The sequence below is a fragment of the Equus caballus genome, chromosome 10, assembly GCF_041296265.1.
Source record: "Equus caballus isolate H_3958 breed thoroughbred chromosome 10, TB-T2T, whole genome shotgun sequence".
In the NCBI taxonomy this organism is placed as follows: Eukaryota; Metazoa; Chordata; class Mammalia; order Perissodactyla; family Equidae; genus Equus; species Equus caballus.
This window is the reverse complement of record NC_091693.1, coordinates 17,367,810-17,380,424: the sequence shown is the minus strand read 5'-3', so window position 1 is coordinate 17,380,424 and position 12,615 is coordinate 17,367,810. Positions and strand designations below refer to the sequence as shown.

Sequence of the window (12,615 nt, the reverse complement as noted above, 5' to 3'; positions counted from 1 at the left end):
TGGGCTGTGGCCGGGTGGCTGGTGGGGGGCCCGCGCATCTGTCGAGTGACCAGTTCCTCTTTCCTGCCGGGTGTGTCTCTGCCACTGGCCTGCCCTGCACTTGTGGTTTGACCAGGCCATGGGAACGGGGGCTGCTGAGTCAGTGGCACTTTCTCATCCAGCTCTTCTGACTCAGCACATGTGGGGTGACCTGTGGTCCAGCCGGAGAGCAGTCCTCTGGGACTCGGGGGGCTGGTCAGGGCTCAGTGGGGAGCTGGGCCCAGGCTGGTCTGAAGGAGGGGTCAGGCGGCGGCGAGCGTCTGTCAGGCTGAGGCGGGACTGGAGCCATGGGTGGGATCAGAGTCACGGCTCCTCTGGGGTCAGGGTGCGCTCAGCCCCACTGAGAGCCGAGTCCAGGCTCCGGCCACCAGGCCTTGGCACCCTCCCATCTGAGCTTTGTCACCTGGCAGGACTAACGCCCCCTCTGCCCCCCTGTTGTGGGCAGGAATGCAGCAGGCAAAGACAGCAAAGAACGCTTGGGCGGCTCCGTGCTCGAGCAGATCCCCTTCCTGCAGAACTGCGAGGACGAGGACAGCGATGAGGACGACGAGCTGGACAGCGTGCAGCACAAGAAGCAGCGCGTGAAGGTGAGCGCGGGTGCTGTGCCAGGTCACCCCCCCCCCAGGACCTCCTGCTTTGTGTCGCAGCACCAGAGTACCCTGTGGATGCTCCCGGGGCCACTTCTGTGGTCTGTGTGTGGCCTGATCATGTGTCTTCCCAGAGTCCCCGTCTCCTTGCCAGCCATGCCCTTGCCTCAGTAACCTTCAGAGGGGCCCAGGTTGTACTGGCAGGGCCTGCCCTCCTCCCCCCGCGCCCGTGGTTCTCTATCTTCCCCCTGCAGCTCAGACGAGCCCAAGAGTCCTTTCCTGAGCTCTCCAGACCAGGCCTGCCCCCGCAGTGCCCCCTCAGCACCCTCTACCTTGGGCTTGCGTCATCACCCTGTTCCTTCCTCCTTCACTCACCTCAGACACCGCCTCCTCCAGGAAGCCCTCTCTGACTTACCCTTGCTCCCCTTCCCCCACAGGGTCAGGGCCCTCCTGTGGGCTCCCCGTCCTGACCACAACCGCTCTGGGTCCTCTTTGTCTGGTGTCGGGTCTCCCTGTGGGGGACCAGGTCTGTCCTGGTGTCCGCTCTGCCTCCAATGTCCCCAGCAGTGTCCCCAGCACAGGGTCCGCCCAGATTAGAGGCTCAGTGGAGGCGCTGGGTGGAGTGGAATCTGCAGAGCCAGAACCCTAGAATCGGGGCGACAGGAGAACCAGGATGTCTGCGTCCAGGGTCTCTAAGGCTGCTCCCTGCTCCATATGCCTGCCCCTCCCGTCCCCTTGGGATTGTCACCCCTTTTCACTCTCACCCTGGCCTCCTCTGGGAACCTTCCCGTCCTCTCCCTCCTCCCGTCGGAACTCGTCGCAGACTGTCACGCTCCCTTAGGCCTTGGGTCTGTCCCCACACTCGTCCCATGTGCCCTGTGGGGCGGCTCATTGTGCGTGGGTCTCGGTCCCCACACAGCAGAGCTTCAGTGACCAGGCTGTGACTCCAAGACCTGCCCGTGACTCCCAGAGTGGCCGTGGCCTGGCTGTGTGCCTTCGGGCACGTGGCTCTCTGTCTTAGCTTTAGTTTCGGGGCGAGTAGTCCCTGTATCTGGTTGTTGAGGATTTCATCAAAGCGAGTTCAGGTGCGGAGAGCCCTTGGCTGCCCGTGGCGGGCCACGCCGAGTGCGCGGCAGTGGTAGAGTGGGCCCTGGGCGGTGGGGTGGCGCTGCCAGCTGTGGCAGCGTCAGCAGACGTAATCGCGCAGGGTGCCTCTCTCCCAGAACCTTCAGAGCGCCCGTTAGGTTCCGCCTCTTGTGAGCCCCGACCCACCGTCGCCTCTCTGGGGGTGCTGTCTAACTCCTGACCTTAGTCTTCTCCAGGTCCCATCCCTCTGGTCCTCCCACGCAGGCCAGAGGCTGGCCCCTCACGCGTGCCTCAGAAGTGTCGCCTCCAAGTTTGTGCCCTCCATACCCAGCCTGGGGTGCTGAGCCGTGGGAGGGGGTCGGCCACGCCCTCGAGGGGTTCGCCGTCTGCCCGAGGCTGACCCAGGTGCCAAGGACATGGTGCAGGCAGGGAACGCCCTGGAGGGAGAGGGTGCCCTGGAAGAGGTGGTGTCTGAGTCCGGTGGTCATCGGAACCCCAGTGCTGGGACGAGGTGTGTTCTTAAGCCAGCCCTTAAAGGAGAAATCAGACACCAGGGGCTGGCCCGGTGGTGTAGCAGTTAAGTGTGCACGTTATGCTTTGGCGGCCCAGGGTTCGCTGGTTCGGATCCCAGGTGCGGACATGGCACCGCTTGGCAAGCCATGCTGTGGTAGGCGTCCCACATATAAAGTAGAGGAAGATGGGCACAGATGTTAGCTCAGGGCCAGTCTTCCTCAGCAAGAAGAGGAGGATTGGCAGCAGAGGTTAGCTCAGGGCTAATCTTCCTCAAAAAAAAAAAAAAGGAAAGTCAGATAGCAAAATTGTCTTTGAAAATGTGGAACTTCCTTAAGCCGCTTAGGTGTCATCTCTGAGGTTCTGAGCGCAGGGCCCCTGGGCGGGACTTTGCGGGAAATGTGGAGATGCTAACACGAGAGGTAGGGTCCCAGACAAGGTGTCGCTTGTAAGGCTGGATCTCAGGTGTCTGCATGCGGACACGTGGGTGCCGTGCAGTCCTGAGTTCTCCCGGCTGGGATGGGGTCCAGGTCTGTGAACTGAGGGACAGGACGAGTGGGTTCCTACCCGGTGGAGCCCAGTGTGGGAAACAGCGACTCGCTCCCACCACCCAGCCTTCTGTCTCTCCTGACGGAGGAGCGTTTCCTGTCCCCCTCAAAGTAGCGCGTGCTTGTCAAGTAGGAAGGAAGAAGTCCAGCCAGTGCAGAAGGTTGTCAGGGGGACTTGGCGGCCGCAGGCCGTCTCGCAGCTGAGGGCAGCATTGGTGCTCAAAGACCTGGGGACCCGGGCGGGGGGCTGCTCTGCTCAGCCTCAGTGTCCTCGTCTGCCAGATGGGAGTAATTAGAGTAATGATGACTCTTCACGGGCTGGTGAACCACGCACGTGAGGCCTCGGCAGTGTGCTGAGCAACGCAGCGAGGCTGCACAGTGTCTCACGAGTGTCGGTGATGATTGTCGTTACTGTTGGACCCGTGGGTGGGGCTGTTCTCGCTTGAATTGTGCCCTGCGTACACTCACACTCGGACACAAACGTATCTCCCTTCTCCCCCCAGACACGTTGTCGTGTTGCCCAGCTTTCCTCCATGAGAGGTACCGTGCCCCGAGAAGTGCTGTGGTGCTGGCGGGGGGCCAGGGAGCAGGAACAGCCTGAGCAGAAGCCGGGGGGAGGGCCGTGGAGGGGTCACAGCTGGAGGCGGAGGAGGAAGGGCTCTCCAAGGCCAGGTCCGGGCAGCACTGCCCCAGTCCTGTAAGGAGCAGCCTCCGAGGCTCCCAGCAGCGGGGGCACAGTGCTCACCACGTCGAGGGAGCTGGCGGCTGGCATAGGAGGCTTCTAGGCGAGGCGAGGCAAGACGGCGGCTGGGACCCCTGGCTTCTTTGTCCCTGGAGACCAGCTGGGCCTGGGCTCTGGGCAAGAGCCCCCTGATCTGTGTACTTTTCTCCGTGCCCAGCTCCCCTCCAAGGCCCTGGTGCCCGAGATGGAGGACGAGGACGAGGAGGATGACTCAGAGGATGCCATCAATGAGTTCGATTTCTTGGGCTCAGGAGAGGACGGGGACGGCTCTCCCGACCCTCGGCGTTGCCCTGGAGAGGGGACCCACCATGAGCTAGGTGAGCTGAGGGTTTACTGGCCAGCCTTCCTCACCAGGGGCACTGGGGGCAGACCTTGAGGCCTGCCCCTTCCACATGCTGCTGCCTGCAGCTGCTTCCTGCCCCAGGCTCTCCCCCGGACGGATACACTTCCTGAGCGGAGGGTGGCCGAGGAGGGCAGGAGGCCTGCGCCACGGTGGCCAGGCCCTCACCCCTTTCCTGGAAAATCCCCGTGGGGACGCAGGCAGGCCCGGCTCTTCCTGAAGCAGGGGCCCCAGCTCTCCATGCGAGCGGCCAGGCCTCCGGGAGGGAACGGGATGAGGACCCTGCGGGGAGAGGCAGGTGGGCAGGGCCATGTCCTCCTCCTGCCCTGGGACTCTGAGCGACGGGGCCTTCAGGGGTCATGTGGGATGGCTGGGGACGGAGGCCCGGCAAGGGCAGCCCACGGAGAACGGCGCCCAGCGCAGTCTGTCTCCTCTGCCCGCCCCGCCCCCACCCAGAGCCCCAGTGCACCCTGGGGCCAGGCTCCCGGCCTCCTCACAGTTGCAGGGGGTCCGGGACGGCGAAAGCATCGCCTGTGCGTGGCCGGCTTGAACTGCTGGGCGACCCCTGCCCTGTGCCTCCTCCCTGCAGAAAGCCGGCGGGTCAAACTCCAGGGAATTCTGGCTGACCTTCGGGACGTGGATGGGCTGCCCCCCAAAGTGACTGGCCCACCTCCTGGCACACCCCAGCCCCGGCCACACGAAGGTAAGAGGCCCCTCCACGCGGCCCGGTCCCTGGGGGCCCACGGCAGGGGAGGCTGCAGAGCTGAGCCCAGGGCTGGTGTCCTCAGGGTTGAGGCTCGGCCTCTAGTCTTCAGCCTCCCTGTCCCAAAAGGTCGTCTGTCTGTCTCTGTCTCCCTCTCTTTGTCTGTCCTGCCCTGTCTGTCCGTCTGTCTCTCCCTGTCTCTTTCTCTCCAGCTGTGATCCTTGGTCTTGTCCTCTCCCTGTCTCTCTCCTCACCCCTCACCTCGCTCTGCCTCTCTCTGCCTCTCTCGTTCTCTCCCCGGCCCCTTCTGCCCCCTCCCGCCCCTCCCCCCACCAGGTTCCTTTGGCTTCTCCTCAGACGTATTCATCATGGACACTATCGGGGGCGGGGAGGTGAGCCTGGGGGACTTGGCAGATCTCACCGTCACCAACGACAACGACCTCAGCTGTGATGTAAGTTTGTGGGGTGCTCCCCCCACAGGCTCCCCCCGGGCCGGCACCTGCTGAGCTCTGCCTGTGTGCCTGGCCACGCTCAGTCCCTCACACGTTGGGGACGACGTCCGGTCACTCAGCAGCTCTTCCTGGTGTGGAGGGGTCTGGATGCAGGCAGGTGGAGGGACTTGGCCGGGTCACCGAGGCACAGGGCCTGAAGATGCTCGAGTCTCCGTCTTGATCGCGGTGCCAGGCTCCTTCTCCAGGCGGCACTCCCTCCCGCCCCTGGCCCACGCCCTCCTCAAATCCAGGCTCCTTCGCAAGCTGGGGCAGGGCTGGGGCCGTGGCAGCACAGCACCAGAGGAGGCAGCGGGCTCTGGGCTGGCGGCAGCGGGTGAGACAGGCTGTGCAGGAGGTGGGGTGAGCTGACCTTGAAGGGGGGGGTGGCTGCGTGCCATAAAACGACAAAAAGCAGGCCTGTCTGGTGTGAATGGGGGCTGGAGGAGGCCTGGGCTGGAACGAAAGGCCGCCCAAGGGCCTGTGTTCTGAGCCCGAGGTCCAGGCTGGGCCTCTGGCCACTGGAACCTCTGAAACGAGCGCGTGTGCCTCCCGCTGTGGCGGGATGTTCATCACAGCTGCTAGCGGGACCTCCGGTGGGTGGTGCCGGCAAGGTCAGGAGGCACTGCTGTGGGAGGTCGGGAGGGAGGCCCTGGAGATGGGGCTCCCTCTGGGGGATGATTGAGGGGGTCACCCCACGACGGCAGATCCTCTGGCCCTAAAGAACTGTGGCCGAAGTGACAGCTGAGGCAGGGACCCGCGGGACAGGGCCCAGGTGCAGGGGTCGGTCCGCTGGGCACCTGGTCTGGGGCAGGGCCCTGAGGCTTGCCTGACGGTCTGCCCAGCTTCTTCCCTCCCCGCGTGCCCCCTCGGAGCGCTACCCCTCCATACCCCAGGGCGTGTGCAGGGTCTCGGGGACTCTCCCTCCGAGGCTCCTAGGGTCTGCTCCCCGGTCTCCCCACCATGTGCCCTGGTCCCCATCTCTACTCACTAGTGTCAGTGTAAATGCCCTCACCTGTCCCTGAGAGACCACCCTTGTGACCTCTGCACTCTCTCTGAGGCCACTCTTATCTTCCCCTAATCCCAGCTTTCCCAGGCCGTGTGGCTGCCGTCTCCTTAGGATGACACCTGGGTTCCTGAATGTGGCTTGCCATTCTGCTCCAGCCCCACTCCGGCCTCTCTGCCTCTCTCCCCCTCTCCCCTGTGCTTTCCACATCCCGGCTCCACCCGCCTCCTCTCAGCCTCCAGATCTGCTCTTGCTGCCTCCTGCCTCGGGGACTTTGCACATGCACTCCCCTCCCCTTATCTGGTTGGGTCCTCCTCCTCTGTCACTTCCTCAGGAAAGCGTTCGTGACCCCCACAGAGGAGGTCAGGCTGCCGGGTCCGCCTCGCAGTGCATTTTTCATTCACGGCCCTGCTCGGAGTTGCGAATTGTATAAACTAGCAGGACGAGCCGATTGTCGCCCCCAGCCCCCTCTGAACTGTGAGACCTGAGGGTTCGGGCTCCCCTTTGTCTCCCCAGAACCTAGCACAGGCCTGCACACCGTGGAACTTGTTGAGCGAGCGAGGGGACACTGCCGGGCGAGGAGGAAGGGGAGAGTGTCTGGGGCTGGTCTTGAGGTCTGGGTGGGGAGGGACAAGTCCTGGCGGTCCTGGACGCCCGTGTCTGCGGGACAGACAAGCTGATGCTGAGGGCCCCCCCGCAGCTGTCCGGCAGCACAGACGCCTTGAAGAAGACATGGAACCCCAGGTTCACCCTCCGCTCCCACTACGACGGCATCCGCTCCCTGGCCTTCCACCACCGCCAGTCGGCTCTGCTCACCGCCTCCGAGGACGGCACCCTCAAGCTCTGGAACCTGCAGAAGGCCGCCACCGCCCGCAAGTGAGGGCGGCAGCCACAGGCGGGGGCGGGGGGTCGGGAGCCTCACCAGGAGACGGGGTGACGCGGGGCTCTCGGTGACATCCAGCTCTGTCTCCCTACAGGAATGCTGCTCTGGACGTGGAGCCTATCCACGCCTTCCGGGCTCACAGGTAGGGAGGTGTCCCCAAAGGCCCGCTGACCCCTCCCCGCTCCTGCTGTCCCCGGGGCCGATGGCGGGGCAGGGCAGCGGGAGGGCTCCGAGTCCCCGTGACCCTGCCCACACGCCCCTCCGGCTCCTCGTGCGCTGCGGCCACTTTCATAGCCCGGAGCTGGTTCTTAGCACAGCCTTCGAGGGGAGGAAACAGATGGGGGAGGCAGGCAGGGGACACGCACAACCAGACCCCAGATACTGAGTTCCTTTTGGCTGTCCTTGAAAAAGGCTGGTGGAGAACTTCAGCGTCCCAGGGAGGGGGCAGGTGGAGGGGCGAGCCCTGAGCTTGTCGTCTCCCTGCTTCCCCCTCCTCCGTGTCCTCCAGGGGCCCCGTGCTGGCAGTGGCCGTGGGCAGCAACAGCGAATACTGTTACAGCGGGGGCGCAGATGCCCGCATCCACAGCTGGAAGATTCCAGACCTCAACATGGACCCCTACGATGGTTACGGTGAGGACAGCTCCCTCCCTTGCCTTCCTCCTCTCATCATTCACGGGAGGCCTCTTCCTTCCCTCAGCACATGCGGCGCCCGTCCACGCCTAACGCTGCAGGCACGGCGGGGACAGCAAGGCGCCCAGTCTGGTTGAGCCTGGAACACTGATTTGGCATGTGGCTGAGGGTCGGACAAGTCGAGGCAGGAATGTGATGGCATTGGGGGGATCGGAGTCAGCCCTGGGGCCGGGACCCGCATGCGGGGGCTTGGCTCAGTGGGCGGCCGGCACCACTTGGGGCCCAGCCAGCGTCTCCAGAGTGGAGCGGAGGGGGCCTGCGGGGAGGAGGTCGCCGGGCCAGGTCGGGGGGTTGCGCTTTGTCCTCGGGGCCCCTGTAAGAGTTAAGTGGAGCAGTGAGCAGACTGTCCCTTGTGCTGAGTGTCTGTCCCCACCCTCCAACGCCTCTCTCTCTCTCACACGCACGGCTCCGTGCAGCATTCTGTCACGGCAGAGGTTCGAGGTCTGTGTCCCTCCTCAAGGGACATGCACCGTTTTCCTGAGAACGGTCCCGCCCTGTGAAAGGTCAAGGGTCATTCCCAGGCAGTATATTCTCTGGGCCAAGCGAGCTGCCACACGTTGGGTGTCAGCAGAGGACCCTTTGGACTCCAGTGAGCAAGGAGGCGATAGTGGGAACAACCGGAGGGCTTTGGAGAGAGGGGGCCCGGCTCGCGCAGGGGGCAGGAAAGACCACGGGGACCAGGGCAGGGCTGAGCTGCAGGCCGGGGCCGTGGAGAGTCTTGGGACCACAGAGTCACCGTCACTCCTTATCTCCTCAGCCAAGTCTTCTGTCGTGTCGAGCGCCCATTTTGTGCAGCCCTCCTGTGGGCCTGGGGGGCCGCGGTGAGCGCAGGGATGTCCTTCCCTCCAGCTCCCGTCCTGGGTGCCTCAGAGCCCGCGGTCTTTCAGAGGAGCTGGTGGTCAGAGCGAACGGCTGCTGGGCAGTCCCGCTGGTCACAGCTCCCAGGGTGTGAGGCTTCTGGGTCTGAAGCCGGTGATGGGGGCCCCGGCCTAGCCGCTGGGGCCTCGGCAGGGCTGGTGCCCTCGGGCTGTCCAGGATGGGCTGGCGGCCCTGACGCAGCCTCTTTCCTCCCTTTGGGGGCTGCAGACCCCAGCGTGCTGAGCCATGTCCTGGAGGGCCACGGGGACGCTGTGTGGGGTCTGGCCTTCAGCCCCACGGCCCAGCGCCTGGCCTCCTGCTCCGCCGACGGCACCGTCCGCATCTGGGACCCCAGCAGCAGCAGCCCGACCTGCCTCTGTACCTTCCCCATGACCAGCGGTGAGTGGGGAGTAGGGGCGGTGGGGGACCCTGCCACCTCCCACAGGAGCTGCTCAGAGCTGGAGGCCCTGAGATGAGATGACTCCTGTCCCCCACCCCAGGGCAGGACCAGGTCTGTTAGCAGCCTTCCCTCCTCTCTGCCTCAGATCACGGGATCCCCACCTCAGTGGCCTTCACCAGCACCGAGCCTGCCCACATCGTGGCCTCCTTCCGCTCTGGCGACACCGTGCTGTACGACCTGGAGGCTGGCAGTGCCCTCCTCACGCTGGAGTCCCGGGGGAGCAGCAGTAAGGGGCCCCCGGGCTCAGGGCTGGGCTCTGACTGCCTCCAGGCCCCACTTCCTCCTGTGGCTTTGGTGACCTGAAGCCCAGTCAGCCGCAGAGGCTCCTGTACCCGCTCAGGGGCTCTGAGCCAGAATGAGATAAGGTCCCATCGCTGCCCTTCCAGACAGCACGGGGCTCCCAGGAGGGCTGCGGGGAGAGGGGTCATGACAGGCTCGCCCGGCAGGCCTGCTTGGCGGGACGGATGTTCCGTTTTCGTATCTGCCATCCCCCCTGCCTGACCTGAGGCCAGGCCCAGGGCCCGGTTCACAGGGCGGCTCTGTGGCCCAGAGAGGGAGCACTGGGACGCCCAGCCCTCCCGATGTCCAGGCAGAGGGCAAGGATGGGGTCCTGGTCTCTGCGTCCCCCTGACGTCCTCCCCTCTTGCCCCTTTTCCTCCCAGGCCTGACCCAGATCAACCAGGTGGTCAGTCATCCTAGCCAGCCCCTCACCATCACCGCCCACGACGACAGAGGCATCCGCTTCCTGGACAACCGGACGGGTGAGGCCCTGCCTCCCGCTCACTCGTGCTCGTGGGTGCAGGGGTGGACCAGGCTCAGCCGGCAAGACCCCCAGCGTCCACGTTGGAGGCCTTAGTGTCCCCTCTAGCCCTTCACCTTCCTGGGCCAGGCACAGAGAAGGAAAGTGACCTGCCACCTCCCGCTCTCCCCTCAGGGAAATGCGTGCACTCCATGGTTGCCCACCTGGACGCCGTCACCTGCCTAGCCGTGGACCCCAACGGCGTATTCCTGATGTCAGGAAGTAAGTGGAGGCCCTCTCAGCTCCTGAGGAACAAGGGCGTGTGCAGGGCTGGGCACGGCCCAGGGGAGGGCTCGGGGGCTCCCTGTGGCTCGGGAGCAGGGGCAGGGTCCTTCAGTGCAGGAAGGCACGGTCGCAGCATGGTGACAGCACAGCACTGCGCTCTCAGAGCCGCGGCGGGCGCCCCCCCACCTCGTCTCATCTCGTGAACAGCCCTACAAGGGTGGCGTTGTGATCCCCGTCGTGCAGATGTGGAAACTGAGGCTTTGAGAAGTTAGGGGGCTCGGTCATGGTGGAGCGAGTTGCAGGAGCTGGCGTTCAGGGCTGTGTGACTCCGTGCCCACAGAGCCTGTTAGCCTCTGGCCCCCTGCTCGCTGGGATGCGGGTGCTGAGGCCCAGCGCTGGGGGCTGTGCCTCGACGGCAGGGGGTGAGACTCGGCGCACAGAGAAGGGGCCGAAGTTCTGCTCTCCTCTGCCCAGCCTCCGACCCCAGGGTTGGGGGTCCATGAGGGAGCGAGCAAGCGCGTGCAGAGGTGCGACAGTGGTGGGGGTGTGGCCGGGCCTGGAGCCAGCACCTCCGCTTCTCCATCTGCCCCGGGACAGCAGCAGCTGTACCCGAGGAGGACGGTTGAGGGACGGTCCGTGAGATCAAGCCCAGGCAGAGGGGATGCAGTACAGGGCCCAGGTCCCCACAAGAGGAACAAGAAGAGAGAGCCACCCCCCTGGCAGCCGGCCGGCCCTTCAGTGCAGAGTGGGCCCCCTCCCCTGCTCATGGCTCAGGGCCGGCCCTGTCTGCTCCCCGCTCTCTGACCTCCTCCTCCCGATGCCCTGCTGAGGCTGTGGCAGCGCAGCTGCCTGCCCTCAGCCCGCAGGACCTCCCCTGGCTGGCCCCACTGTCCCTGGGCCAGCGTGTCCTCACACTAAGCCACTTGTGCCCACGCACTCCTGGTCCCCTGGCATTGCGTGCTCTGTTTTCTTGTTTCCTGCCCTCCGCACACTGGATGTTGGCAGCACGGGGCAGGGAGCTTTGCTGTTTTGTTCAGTGTACCCCAGGGCCCAGCGCACAGTAGGTGTTCAGGAAATACTGGGTGACTAGATGGAAGGCAGGCTGGGTGTCCAGAGGTGACCAGGCAGAGGTGGGCGTGGGCGAGGCTCGAGTCCCCACCCAACTCTGAGGCCTTTGGACGAGGCCACCCGAGAGCTGTGCTCGGTGACAGCCCTCTGCTGCCCCCTGCACAGGCCACGACTGCTCCCTGCGGCTCTGGAGCCTGGACAACAAAACGTGCGTGCAGGAGATCACAGCCCACCGCAAGAAGCATGAGGAGGCCATCCACGCTGTCGCCTGCCACCCCAGCAAGGCCCTCATCGCCAGCGCAGGCGCCGACGCCCTGGCCAAGGTCTTCGTATGATGCCCTCGCGGCCCGGCCCCGGCCACCACGCTGGCTGGGGAGTGGGGCCGGCAGGTGGCACTGAGGTGAGGGGCCGGAGGGGAGGGAGGCCTGGCCTGGGAGGGCCAGAACCCCCTGCATCCTCATCCTGAAGGGGCCCTCATACCCATCCCTGCACCTGGCACTCGAGAGGGTGCCGAGTCCTGAAATCCTAGTCAGGACGCCCTGTGAGAATCGCCTTGGTCGCCCCTGGGCCTTTGGGGGGCGCTGAGGCCTCGTGCGGCCCCAAGCTGCCCCACCTCTTGGACCCAGGAGGTTGTGGTCCAGTCTCCCGTCCCTTCTGTCTCCCGCAGGTGACTTCCAGCCTCAGTCTGGAGGCCCGGAGGCCCGGCCTCTTCCCACCTGCCTGGGAGCCTGGTGGTGCTAAGGGCCCTTTCCCAGGAGGCCCTCCCCCATGGGCCGTCCTTCCCTGAGCCCGGGAGCGGCCGTCTTCAGGAATCCCCCTCCAGGATGGCCTCTAGGAGCTTCCTCTCCGCCCCGACGCCCCCCTGTCTCCGAGCTGCCTTCCCGGGGCAGCACAACCAGGACTGGGTGTCCTCGGTTATCAGCTTTTCCAAGACGCCTCAAGGTGCCAGGTTCTCTCTTTGAACCCCCAACCCCTCCTCTCCATCCTCCCGGACTGGGGTGGGGGCTGTGCTGGGAGGAATCCCAGATGCCCCTGCTCTGGATCTGCCCGGAGCCATGGAGCCAGCTGGAGCCCAGGCCGTCCTCAGTCTGGGTGCCGGGCTTCGCCCACCCCAGCAGCACGCCCAGTCTGCCACCTCCCTTCCAGGTCCCTCAGCACAGCTTTCCAGACACTACCCAGCACCTCCAGAGCCAGTAACTGCCTGGGGAGCAGGCGATGCCCGCGGGGGAGGCGCCCGCCCCTCCCTCCCCCCAGCTCCCCACAGGGTCACCCCGGGGGAGGGATGGCCTTCTCTTGCCCCTCCCTGGGGCATGGAGGCTGAGTGCGTCCCCCGGGTCCCGGTAACTCCCTGTATATCTGTATAAATAAATGGGATTTTCATGGAGCCCCGCCCCCACGTCGTTATCACTGTGTGATAGTTTGTCTCCTCTCCTGCCCTCCACTCTCTTCCTCTATTTATTTCACTCTTTTTTGGGTTCCCCCTGAGCCCTCAGGCCCCCTTCCAGCTTCCTGTTTATAAGCACCCTCTCCTCTGCCCTGGACTTGTATGTGAAACTTGTCTCAATAAACCCTTTGGAGTAAGA

General features: G+C 65.0%; 1 protein-coding gene across 11 annotated transcripts in view; it reads left to right on the top strand.

The window, feature by feature from the left end:
- STRN4 (striatin 4) overlaps positions 1-12,615 on the top strand; it is a 24,798-nt gene extending 12,183 nt beyond the window's left edge. For 6 of the 11 annotated variants that reach the window (XM_070223096.1, XM_070223093.1, XM_023649971.2 and 3 more), the window contains 13 exons: positions 485-626; positions 3,670-3,829; positions 4,442-4,555; positions 4,913-5,007; positions 6,750-6,925; positions 7,027-7,074; positions 7,441-7,562; positions 8,709-8,879; positions 9,026-9,166; positions 9,603-9,701; positions 9,875-9,961; positions 11,198-11,432; positions 11,700-12,615. In XM_070223096.1, the coding sequence (XP_070079197.1) occupies positions 485-626; positions 3,670-3,829; positions 4,442-4,555; positions 4,913-5,007; positions 6,750-6,925; positions 7,027-7,074; positions 7,441-7,562; positions 8,709-8,879; positions 9,026-9,166; positions 9,603-9,701; positions 9,875-9,961; positions 11,198-11,367 (1,525 nt within the window). In that variant the 3' untranslated portion in view covers positions 11,368-11,432; positions 11,700-12,615. Of the gene's footprint in view, positions 1-484; positions 627-3,669; positions 3,830-4,441; positions 4,556-4,891; positions 5,008-6,749; positions 6,926-7,026; positions 7,075-7,440; positions 7,563-8,708; positions 8,880-9,025; positions 9,167-9,602; positions 9,702-9,874; positions 9,962-11,197; positions 11,433-11,699 lie in introns of all 11 variants that reach the window. The other 5 variants (XM_070223090.1, XM_070223091.1, XM_023649970.2 and 2 more) reach the window with 1 other exon arrangement.